The 12,614-nt window shown below is 44.5% G+C and overlaps 1 protein-coding gene across 1 annotated transcript in view; it reads left to right on the top strand.

Annotated features, from left to right (window-relative positions):
• The window catches only part of ppp1r9a (protein phosphatase 1, regulatory subunit 9A), a 49,164-nt gene that overhangs the window by 35,465 nt on the left and 1,085 nt on the right, over positions 1-12,614 (top strand). Inside the window, exons 9-15 of the mRNA XM_061092242.1 lie at positions 2,661-2,757; positions 3,685-3,820; positions 7,961-8,055; positions 9,153-9,315; positions 9,429-9,498; positions 10,327-10,375; positions 11,901-12,020. Of these exons, the coding sequence (XP_060948225.1) occupies positions 2,661-2,757; positions 3,685-3,820; positions 7,961-8,055; positions 9,153-9,315; positions 9,429-9,498; positions 10,327-10,375; positions 11,901-12,020 (730 nt within the window). The remainder of the gene's footprint in view (positions 1-2,660; positions 2,758-3,684; positions 3,821-7,960; positions 8,056-9,152; positions 9,316-9,428; positions 9,499-10,326; positions 10,376-11,900; positions 12,021-12,614) is intronic.

The following is a 12,614-nucleotide window of genomic DNA, read 5'->3' as shown; positions in this document are numbered from 1 at the left end:
TTCCCATCCATACGGATTTTGGCAATGGCCATCCGTCCCGCATCATCAGCCCAAGAGTCAATCATATCAAATTTCAATTTTCGTTTACACAGTACCATTACTCCTCTGCATTTAGTGGGTGCAGAAGAGGTTGCAATGGGGTGATAAAATTTGTTGGCTAATCGACCTGCATCTTTGGATAATAAATGTGATTCCTGAATCATGGCAAAGTCTATATTTTTCTTACGGAGAAAATCTAATACAGTGGTTCTTTTATGTGGGATGTTAAGACCCCTGGCATTGACTGAAATTAAATTGAGAGCTGTCATATGTTGAAAAACGTTGGAAAATAAAAAAGGAAGATACTTCCATGGCAGTAAGAAAGAAGTCTGGATCCAAAAAAGAAAAACACCCCAAAACAAGAGACAAAAAACATCAAAAACACCAAAAAGAACAGAGGAAGGTGAAGGAGAAAAAACCTTTCAAACCCTCCTGATAGATCCGCAACCGGACGACTAACTCAGAGAACTATGAGTTTCTGGCCACCCAAGTAGGGCAGCAGCACCACCCATTCATCAAATATCAAAAATAGCAGCAGTGTGAACTTCTCTCTCTTCCTCTTCAACGATAAAACATCTGCCTTGTAACAGTTAGGTGACACCTTTAACAGCCCATGGCATCTTTTGGTCACCCTCCCCACCCCACATACAACCCCCCGGATCCACATCACTAGTAGCATAGGCACCAATATTAAAGCACACCTGTTGATAATACCCCTATGGCCGGTAGATTATAGAAAAATAAATAAAATAATTGTATGGTTATAAAAACAACAGTGACGGCAATAGCAAACATAAGGACAAGGTGTTAGACCTACACTATGAGGACTGTTACAGGTGATAACATGGACCCATGGCCGGGGCGAAAAAGCAAAACATTCCCCTCCTCAACTTTATGAAACTAATATGTCCAACTAAATGTCCATCATAAATAACGTTGTCTTAAACGTGGCACTCTGACGGAGGAGGGGGGGGGGAGAGAGAGTCAATAACAGTTTGTGTCACCTACAAGTTTTTGATGCATTTCAGGGCCTTCTTAGGGTCATCAAAACGATGCTTCATCCCGCTTGCTGTTGTGATGAAAGCACAGCAGGATAGCCGATGCCAAACGGGATTTTAGCTGAATGAAGCAGGCGTTTACACTCCAGAAAGGAGTGTCGTCGCTCCTGCGTGGCCTTGGAGAAGTCTTGATAGAAGCTTATCTTGTGATTCTGCCAACGGACGTCTCCGATTTCCCTCGACAGTTGTCTCACCCGCTCCTTCTGTTGAAACCTCAGGAAGCGCACGATGAAAGGCCTCGGTGGAGCACCGGGTCTAGCCGGCATTAGCGATCGATGAGCCCGCTCCAGATCCAGGCCCCCCCGGAAGTCAGCTTGGAGGATCTCGGGGAGAGTAACTCTCAAAAACGATATGGCATCTTTATCTTCAACCCGTTCTGGGAAACCATAAATGCGTAGATTTACTCGCCTTTCCCGGTCCTCGTATTCAGTTAGCTTGGCGTTCAGTCTTTCAACCTCAGAAGCCGCAGCCGGGGGCGAGTCGCACCGCTGCCTCTCCGCCTCCTCCAGCATATCCAGACGGGCCTCCACGCTAGTCATCCTGGTTAGCATGTCCGCTAATTTCGCTTCGACCGCCTCGACAGCTCTTCTCGTGTCTGACACGTCTTTGCGGACGTCTGCAAAGTATTTGGCTTGGTCGTTGAGGATTTTTGTTTGGGCTTCTGATAGTTTCTGAAGAAGCTCATGTATTTTAGCGATGGAAATCGAGTCATCCGCGACCTCCGGGGCCGGCGCTGCAGGAGATGCGTCATTAGATTATGTCTTGTTGCCATAGTTTCATGTGGCCCAATGCAGAAACTTGTAGCTGACCTGCATCCTTCTCGTGGGAGGCACTATGTCTTTTGTAACACTGACACTTAAACCGTTTTCCAAAAATAGGGGGTTGCTTCAATACTGCCATCAAACATAAATATAAACATAATTCGATATAAATTCCTGCATTTTTCTTTCCACCGCCGCCCTCACTCTTCTCTGCGAACGGAAATAAAGAATATTTCCTGTATTTCCATCTTATGAGGCAGAACATGTCTTTTTATAGCCCCAGTCTTCTCCCACTCCAGCAGCAAGAGCTGAGTTTCCACTCTGATGCTGTGCAGCTCCTCTGCTTTTCAGCGCGTTGATCTCTTTGGTCAGTCCCATCACAAACTCTCTCGCTCGGCTCCAGTCTGACTGCCTCTAATTGGCTGTGGTCCTAAGGGCCAGACGGATGCCAACTAATGAAACAAACTCCGCTCGCTGATCTTCAGTAGAGAACGGAGCGGTAGAGGAGAGATAGAAAACTCCCAGACCAAGGGTAAAGCAGGCGTGAGGGAACAGCAGCGTTTATTATTCTCAGGGGATGTGTGTCGGTGTGTGTGTGAGTGTCTTCACTAGACATCCTTAAACAGCCTCAGCTCCCTTGTGACCACATCTGTGCAAAGGGGCAGGCTCAGTCACACATGGCGACACATGCACACACACACACACACACACACACACACACACACACTTAAATGTGTCCGGTGTGTTTCCTATCTTAACAAACAGCCACTCAGCACAGTACAATCTCTTTTTTCCCCTCCAGGGAGGTGGAGCTTATCCAGAAGGAGGATACAGAGAGGAGGCGGCTGGAGGAGGCTGAGAAAGCTCATCTGTCTGAGATCCAGGGGCTGCAAGTGAGGGTAAATCATCTCTCGCTCTTAATCTTTTTCTGTCCATCTCTCATCATCTCTGCTCTAATTGTGTATCTCTCTCTGTGCTCTGTTGTTCTCAAGTGATACTAATCCAATAAATAGAGGGCGACTGGTATGGATTCTGGGGAGGCCGATGTTCATACTGATATAAGGGGGGAAACCGTTCCAATACACATATATCCACCGATATGTACGCAAAGAATTCATTGTCAAGTGATAGCCGATGGGCTCTGAGATTTGCCGAGATTTTCTGCTTATGAACAATGCAGTTTTCTTTGAGCTTTAATTAAAGACTGTAACAAGATTGTTGGGTTTAGCAGATCCCACTGATGCGTAAGAAATTCAATAACGATCAGCAGCGGCACGCCATTAGCTGTCTGTGCTTTTTCTGCCACATTTATATAAAGAAGTGTTCTCCTCCCTGGACAGTGACAGCAGAGGGACTCGGAGTCCAGGAGCCTGTGGTCAGTTTGGTTATTTAAAATTGATTTTCTGCTCTCGTGCTTTTAAAACGTGCCAGTTTTGTGCTCTGGTCTCAGGTCGAGCCCAACAGTTGAATTTGCCGACAACTTGACTGTCCCCCCTTTTATTATTCTGCCCACTGAGCACTCACTCTCATATCTGCACTGTCATACCATGGGAGTGACACAGGCCGGAGAGGGGAGAAAATCACATTAAGATCTGGAATTAAATCCAGAGGACAGAGGAGTTAGGCTTTAACGAAACTGACACAGTTTTTCAAATGTGCTGTTGATGTAAATGTTTTTTGCCAACTCCTGTTCAAATGTTGGGAATTCAATGAAAACATGTACTCCTCATCATGTAGGCCATTCCCCTCTGCGCTTTAAAGCAGCCGTTTTGACAGGTTAACGCCCCGCGGCTGATTAACATCGACCGCTTCCTCTCCCGCCGCAGATTGCAACATTAGAGTCGGAGCTGATGCAGCTGATGAAGCAGAACGGCATCCAGGTCAACAACAACAACAGCAACAGCGCTGAGAGGCTCAACGCGCAGCAACACAGCCCCGTGCGAGCTGCAGCACAACTCAGAGGTGTGTCCGTGAGGATCAGTGCTGGGATGTCTTCGATATAAAGGAACAGTGTGGCATTGTGGGATATACAGTTTATTCAGTGACTTGCTGAGAGATAGACAAGAGGATCGGTACCACTTTACTATTTGTTCATTCAATATAATAACTTAGCTTAGCACAATAACTAGAAATGGGTGCAAGCAACTAGCACGTTGTGAGTGTGTGTTTTTTTCTTTCTCTAATCTTCGATGGCTGCTGTTTGCACTGTTTTAAATTAATTTAAGTTTTCTGGGGATTAAACAATCGACCACAACCATAGACTGTATTGAAAGATGGCTGTCACATCTTTACGTCCTCCAATTGTACAAAAATGAAGCCAAAACATCCCAGGTACAGGTGCGGCCATCTTGAGTCTGCACAGTAGCGATCCGGGGATGGAGCTGTGGTCCGGCCTATCGTGAGACGGTCTCAGCTGTCAATCATGTTTCACAAATTTAAACTAAACCTGGAAGAATGAACACTCGATCAAACATCGGTGCGATAAGAAGTGACTAAACTGACAGAAACCATCTGTGAAAAAAAATGTCATGTATACTTTGACTTTTGAGTTTTGTCCATGTCCCATCTGCTAACATAGAGGAGGCAGGGTTTATGACCTATACTTCAGCCAGGCAACCACTTATTGCTCCCTGGCTGAAGTATAGTATTAAAGGGGCAGATATGAGAGTGGTATCGACCTTTTAATCAAACTTTTGGCAAGAAAGCGAAATGAACATGACCCTGAACACTTCAAACCATTAATTTAATGATTAGATTAGATTAGATTAGATTTCTTTATTTATCCACACAACGGGGAAATTCACTTGTTACAGCAAAAAAGAGAAAAACAGAATTTAAATAACAGTGCCGAAGCAACAATAAAAAAGAAAGATCAAAATATATACACTACTAAACTACACATAATGAGAGTAAAAATATACAGAAAACAAAAACAAAAAAACAACCTGCAAAACAGACACTGTGCAAAAGCAGGTACTGGGGAGAAAGTGGAGTGATGTAAGTGTTATTGTAATGAAAACAAAAGTATTATAAGTAATATTGCAACAGTAGTGACCATGATACAGAAAAAATAATTAAAAAGTAAGTGACCATAATATAAATAATACTACAAGATAGTATAAAGGAAAATATAAATATTGCAATGTAACCATTATAAGTGACCATGATATAAATATAGATGTAAAGTGTTGAATATTATTGTGCATAGTAGTGATCTGAGTAAAAAAATAAAAAATAAATAAGAAAAATAAAAATACAAATACAGCTATGGTGAGAGGTTGAGTGGAGATAAATAATAGACAGGGACTACAACATTATCAGGTGGTGCTGGTGTTGTAGAGCCTGACTGCAGCCGGGATGAAGGACCTGCGGAACCTCTCCTTCTTACACCGTGGGTGTAACAGTCTGCTGCTGAAGGAGCTGCTCAGGGACCCCACATTGTCATGTAGGGGGTGAGAGGTGTTGCCCATGATGGACGCCAGCTTGGCTAACATCCTTCTGTCCCCCACTTCCTCAATGGAGTCCAGAGGACAGTCCAGGACAGAGCTCGCTCTTCTTATCAGTCTGTTGAGCCTGCTCCTGTCTCTGTCCGTGCTACCCCCCCTCCAGCAGACCACAGCGTAGAAGATTGCTGAAGCCACCACAGAGTCATAAAAAGTCCTGAGGAGAGCCCTGCACACTCCGAAGGACCTCAGCCTCCTCAGCAGGTGGAGGCGGCTCTGGCCCTTCTTATAGAGGGCATGTGAGTTATCAGACCAGTCCAGTTTGTTGTTGAGGTGAACACCCAGGAATTTGTAGTTCTCCACCACCTCTATGTCCAATCCCTGGATGTTCACTGGTGTTAAGTTGGATGCTTTTTTCCGGAAGTTCACGATCATCTCCTTCGTCTTGCTGGTGTTCAGCTGAAGCTGGTTGAGCTCACTCCAGCTGACGAAGTCTGTGATGACCGCCCTGTACTCCAGGTCATTCCCCTCAGGAACACATCCAACGATGGCTGTGTCATCTGAGAACTTCTGGATGTGGCAGTGGGTGGTGTTGTGGGTGAAGTCGGAGGTGTAGAGGGTGAAGAGGAAAGGGGAGAGCACCGTACCCTGAGGGGCACCTGTGCTGCAGAGCACCACGTCAGACACACAGTGATGGAGCCTCACATACTGTGGTCTCTTGGTGAGGTAATCCGTTGTCCATGCAGCCAGGTGTTGGTCCACTCCCACGTTCTCCATCTTCACTTTGAGCAGTGAAGGCTGGATGGTGTTGAATGCACTTGAGAAGTCAAAAAACATGACCCTCACAGTGTTCCTGCTGTCCTCCAGGTGTAGCAGGGATCTGTGCAGCAGGTAGGTAACTGAGTCATCCACCCCAATCCCAGGCTGGTAAGCAAACTGCAGGGGGTCCAGCTGTGTGCCCACCAGCAGTCGTAGGTGTCTCAGGATAATCCTCTCCATCGTCTTCATCAGGTGAGAAGTCAGGGCAACTGGCCTGAAGTGGTTAGGCTCCTTGGGGCGCGGCGTCTTCGGCACCGGGACCACACAGGAGGTCTTCCACAGGGCTGGGACTTTCTCCAGGCTCAAGCTTAGGTTGAACAAATGCCTGATCACACCACAGAGCTGGTCAGCACAGTCCTTGAGCAGTCTTGGGCTGATACCATCCGGGCCCGGGGCCTTCCTTGCCTTGATCTTCTTGAGTTGGCTTCTCACCTGATCATCTGTTATAGAGAGGGGGGTGGAGGATGACTGTGGTGGGGGTGTGGGGGTGAGGAGTGGTGAGAGTCTCAAGGGGGGATGATGATCTGGATATGGGGTGGGGGTTGGCTGGTGGGGGTCAGGTGTCGAAGGTGGCAGGCTGAGGAGGGGAGGGGGGGGAGGGGGGGCTGGCCAGGAGAGGTGTGAAGAGGGGGCAGGGGGGGGGGAATCAAATCTATTGAAGAACAGATTCAGTTCATCTGCCCAGTCCTTGTCCCCGCTGGGTTGTTGTCTTCCCACACCTTTTCCGTGGCCTGCAATGGTCTGCAGCCCTCTCCAAACGTCCCTGGCGTTGTTCTGCTCCAGCCGCTTCTCCAGTTTCTTCCTGTAGCTGTCCTTCCCCTTCCTGATCATCAGCCGGAGTTCCTTCTGGACTCTGCGCAGCTCCTCTTTGTCCGAGCAGCTTCTCAAAAAGGAGAGTAAACATGGACATGACTTCTTGCCTGTCCTCCAGTTTATGTCTGCTCATGCACAATCGTTTGGTTTCCCAAAAGCCCTGATTATTTAAATAAACTATTACCTATTGACCGAGAGAAGTTGTTTGTCCTCGACAACTCTGCCATAACCTTTATTTAGCCTCGACAGTTTATTGACGCATTTTACCCTATGAAGGACACTGCAAAGATAGGACTGTCTTGTTCGGCTGTAAGCAAACACACACACTCACACACACAAACTATAATTCAGACATCGAGTACAATCCCCTCTTTTTTTATGTACTGTACATCTCAAATCCTCCTCCTCCCTGCTGCCTCAGCATTCACACGCACTCTCACCTCTGAACCTAGTTTCACTCTGCACCTCTGCAGTTACAAAATAAACAAGTAATCCCCTGTCCGAGCACATCTGCCCGACTTTGTTGTTTGTGTGGCACGTCCGATACTGTACAGTGCAGACGGGGGAACAACGCAGTGATTGGATCTGCACTGATCCGGATGACGCAGCCCATTATGCAATATTAAAAAAGATGGCTGGGGGGGAGAGAGAGAGAGTGTATGTGGGAGGTGAGCCCCCATATCTGCTGAGGTTATCGTTTTAAAAGACTCAGTCTCTGTCTCATCTGACAGCGTTTCCCCGAACACTCTGAGCAGACACTTGATAACTGCCTACTCACTTAATAGTGTTAAGATGATAGTTGAATTGAGTCTATGTATTTTTAATGGAGTTATTTAATGGCGTTTGTCGACACTGGGACCAGGCCAAATAAAGTGCCTCAAGGACTGATACAAAATCATGCACATGGTAGGATTTTACCACAATCACAGTTTTTTCTCTGTGTGTGTGTGTGTGTGTGTGTGTGTGTGTGTGTGTGTGTGTGTGTGTGTGTGTGTGTGTGTGTGTCTGTTTGTGTGTGTGATTCTAGACCTGAGGGAGGGCTCTCCTCACTGCTCACCCAGCAAAAAGAAGAACTACAGAGTGACAGCTACCCGTGACAGCATAAGCTCCACAGAGGGAGAGGTTTGCATTCAAATGCGCACACATGCACAAACCCACACACACACAAACCCACACACCCACACTGGAGCTTTACTCTAACCGTAACCATGGTTACAAATCACGCCTAACCTTAACCCTTGCCTAAACCTATCATTAATCTTAATTCATTCAACCCATAAATTGGTACATTCATATTTTCGGATGAATTATACTTCAAAACCATAAGTCTTCACCATAAAATCTAATAATTTACACACATACTTGCTTTTTGTCCCCATAAGGAAGACAAGTCCCCATAATGTGACTGAATAAACAGATCCCCACAACATAAATGTACCTGGACCACACACACACACACACACACACGCACACGCATACACACACACACACACATACACACATACACACACACTTGCACCAATGACCCTTACTCAGTGAAGCTTAAATTTACATATTTGAAACAACAGCTTCAACAACAACATCCAGATGGGATGTGGATCGATGGGATGTTGAATCAAACAACCTCCATTACTCTCATTAGACTTCACTTACATTTAACATGCCTTTGATTTCACCACAGGATGTCTAATTGGTGTGTGTGTGTATGTCTCTCAGCGTGTTTGTGTGTCTTCAACCCCTGTCCATTCCACTTTAGTCTTTTAATGGATTAATTGGTGAGTGCTGCTCAGCCGCACTAATTGCGTCTGCAGTGCTGTCACTACTTGTTGTCTGTCCCTGTGTTATAATAACAGTCATAGTCGGGGGGGGTTTCCGGATGAAAGGATACTTCCGTCCCTTAACTCAGCCAGAGCAGGAGTGAGTCCAGATTGGTTTGAGAACTGGATCAGAATTGGCAGGAACACGAGAAGCTTCCAGGGAGAGAGAAAAAAGAGGACAAGGAATTAGAGAATTAGAAACGGTGAAAGTATGTCAAGCGACTTCTCCCAGATTAGTCTGCGGTGGCGGCTGTTCAGATCAAATTTACTTTAATTGGACTTCATTCTTCTTTTTCGGCGGGACTTCTTTGAAACCTCTCTTATGCATTTCACTCATTTTCATCCTTCACGATTCTCTTTCTCTGCCTTTGCTCATCGTCTGCCGGTTGCGTCTGTCCCCAGGTATCAGAGGGACATGGCAGTCCAGCACACAGTCGCTCTGGTTCCATTCGTAGTGGGACGTCTTGTGATGGAGGAGCGGTGGTCCTCAGGGGTCCTGGCAGTGCAGAAAGCTCCCCCAGGCGAGCACTGCACTCCTCCTCCACCACAGGAATAATTCAGGATGGTGAGTTCTTAGATGCACTTGCTGTCTATTTATGTAAAGTGCATTTCTGTCATTATCATGTATCTTTTCTGATAATTGTGTAAGCCCATTGATCTCAGTGTTTGTGATCCCAGGTTCGCGGTCTCCTGCGTTGTCGAGCCCATCCCACAGTCTGGAGGAGCACAGACAGGCTCTGGACTCTGGGTAAGACCACACTCACTGGAACGCCATGTTGTCCTTCTGCATTAATCATTTAAATCAATTCAGCAATGAGTAAGATTTGAAAAACCAGGCAGGTTTCCAAGCAAAAGTTATTAAAAGTCCGTGGGTGACAAAGCACTTAAAAGATTGAATGTTGTTTAACATTTTATAACATTCAAAGTCAAACTATGTTTTCACTCAGGTCCCTCAGGAAAACCAAAGTGAAGGACAGAGACCCCAGAGCCTCACCTGGAAACAGGTAAATGATCAGAGCTTCAGAGTTACAGTTCTCGATGTTTGGTGTCATTGACCACGTTTACAATAGTCTGAATAAGACACTGCCATGGAAACAGTATTTGCGGAATACCTTATCCTGAATGAGCTCATATTTGGAATAAGCAATAATCAAATTAAGACATGTGGAGTATTCCGACCTTAGTCCCAATATATGGACTTAATCGCATCATTTTGCGACACATACATATGACAGTTACCAGCTGCTTGAGGACACATCCGTGTCGTCCTAGGTTTGAGTGTAAACAAGTCGTAGGATGTTATGTTGACTGAGTCCTTATTAGACTATGCTCTGTAATTTGAATGGGAATATAAATGGAAAATGCTATAATTAAATAAATCTTATTCAGAATAAGCTCAATATTTTGGAATATTGCTGTTGATGTAAACATAGTCAATGATTGCTGTTTCAGGAGCTGTTTAATACAGTGTGGTACAGTAATCTTCAACCACTGACCTCTACTTCACCTCTCTCCCTCTCCCTCCCTCCCTCCCCCCCTCTCTCTCTCCCTCGCCCCCTCTCTCTCCCTCTCTCAGCTCCACAGAGCCATCAGTCGAGGACAGTCCAGAGAAACTCAAGGCCAAGGTAAAAGAGGTTTGTCTGCTGATACTTTGAGCAAATAATCATTGACTTGACAGATACTTGACAGTGAGGACATTAAAAAACACTTTTCTCAGCTCTATGCGATGTAAAGTCACAGCAGACGTATTATCAGACTCATATATTCTGTTATTTCTGTTGAACAGAACTCCCTTACATGGCCCCACTTCTTCTCCTATTCATATTACTTGGTATTGTATTGTTTTGTGTTTTGTTCAATTATACTTGACTCTACTGAAATGGGTGTTGTTACTCTCAGAGGTAAACAGGGTTTAGTAGAAAATGAAATGCATAATTGCATAATTAATTTTAACAAAGATGATTAGTCTGACATGATCCTAAACATCGTTTCTAATCTCCTTAACGCCAAATTTTCAAAATTACGATCTCAAGTATTAAAAGATTAAAATCTTCCCAAGTGCTCCCATTGCAGATCAATTTCATTATGCCTCTCAAATAAGTTATATTTCATACTAATTCAATAAGATTACAGTTATTAACTTGGGCATCTGTTGCAGTGTATGAATTTGCATGAAACCTTTTTCTAACCCGGTGGAATATCAGATGTCGTCACCTCAGGATTGAAATGGAGATTATTTTTGATCCAGTGTCTTCTTTTCCTCCCCAAGGAACTCTGAGCACAAGATGAACACACATCAGAAGATAAATCAATGCACAATTTATGCACATTAATAAAAACATGGAGGGTTTTCAGCAAGGAATGAGCCCAGATGGCTTAAAGTCTGAACATGTAAGATTAGTCATTTACCTCAGATAGTACAGAGGCTCAAAGAACCCCCTCAAACTACAGTGTAAAACTAAATGGGATGATTGCTTTCAACTAAATAAAAAACGTCTCTTGCTTCCTGGACTGAGGGGACACTGTATATTCCACGTGAAGAAAATGAGGAGCAATTCACACAAACATATTGCCCCATTTATAAGAATGTGATGTTTTGACCTTTATCTCACAAAGAGACATTTCTGCGTGTCTCACTCTTTCCTCCTCTTGATATCAGCAGCTTGTCTCCTGCTGTTTAAGCACGGATCTTAATGTAATCCCTGTACCTCCACACTGTCCCACACTCATTAGGACAAAGGGACAGATTTTGGGAGTTGGATATCATCCAGCTACATCATCTCTAACCACCAGTTTGAGCTGTGATGGAGCAGCTTAGGTGCACAACCCCTGTCTTCATGCACTCCATCTATTTCTCATTCTGGTTCATGCACAGAGGAAAAGCCCTTCATTTTCTTGATTAATTCACTCCACATTCAGCCTCTCTGTGTAGGAAATTGATTTAATAACACCCTCTTTGATTTAAATGTACAGCATCATCACACTAATGCAACATCGTGTCATTTTTTTAATCAATAGCACTTAACAGAAAAATCTATAAGAGAGAAGAACTTTGAACTAAATTCCACTAAATTCAGGCGCAGAAGTGTCTGGGTCTCACGATGAGGCTTGGAAGTGTGATGTTGATTTTTATTTATTTTTATTTTTCAGGGACCCACTTTGAACGATGATCAGAGCGTCAGCAGCAGCAGCTCGGTGGAGATCAGCGGTCTGCTGGGTGAAGCCAAGATGTCAGGACGCTCGCACACACTGGCGCTGTCCTCAGACGAGGTACAAGCACAATCTTACGATATTTTTGATAAGGTGCATTAACAGCATGCAGATGCAGAATCAACGTGGAAAGTACAAACACTAAATTAAAGCTTTCTGTCGGTACTGAAAGTCCCGCTCAAGTAGCCTATTAATTTGTAGCCGTGGTGAACTTTTGCCTCCCGTTCTTAATGAGCCAAGTATGTGTTCACATACACATTTTGACCCTGGTTTAACATTGCTCTCAGTGCACTTACACATCGACAACAAAACCTCAACAATCAAGTTAATTGATGGTACAGCAGTAAACAGTAGAGGTAGTGCAAAGATGCATTAAAGTTATAATAATACTAACAATAATTCACATTTTACCTCAAAGCACCTAGTTTTGTAAAAATGCAGTCATGTACATTTAAATAAAAAAACATAGAATTTGCTTCCACAATGTGTTTGTATTCAGATGAGGGAGAAGAAATCAGGAAAGTTGTTTTTTATTTATGTCAGTTCCCTAATTTATCATTTTTATAGATACTTCTGACAGAAGAAAACCCATCATCAGCTGCTTTGCTCACATTCTTCTTACAGATGACAAGATGCTGAATGATGAATGCAGCA

The sequence above is a fragment of the Limanda limanda genome, chromosome 19 (assembly GCF_963576545.1).
Source record: "Limanda limanda chromosome 19, fLimLim1.1, whole genome shotgun sequence".
Taxonomy (NCBI): domain Eukaryota; kingdom Metazoa; phylum Chordata; class Actinopteri; order Pleuronectiformes; family Pleuronectidae; genus Limanda; species Limanda limanda.
This window is presented reverse-complemented; position numbering and strand designations above follow the sequence as displayed.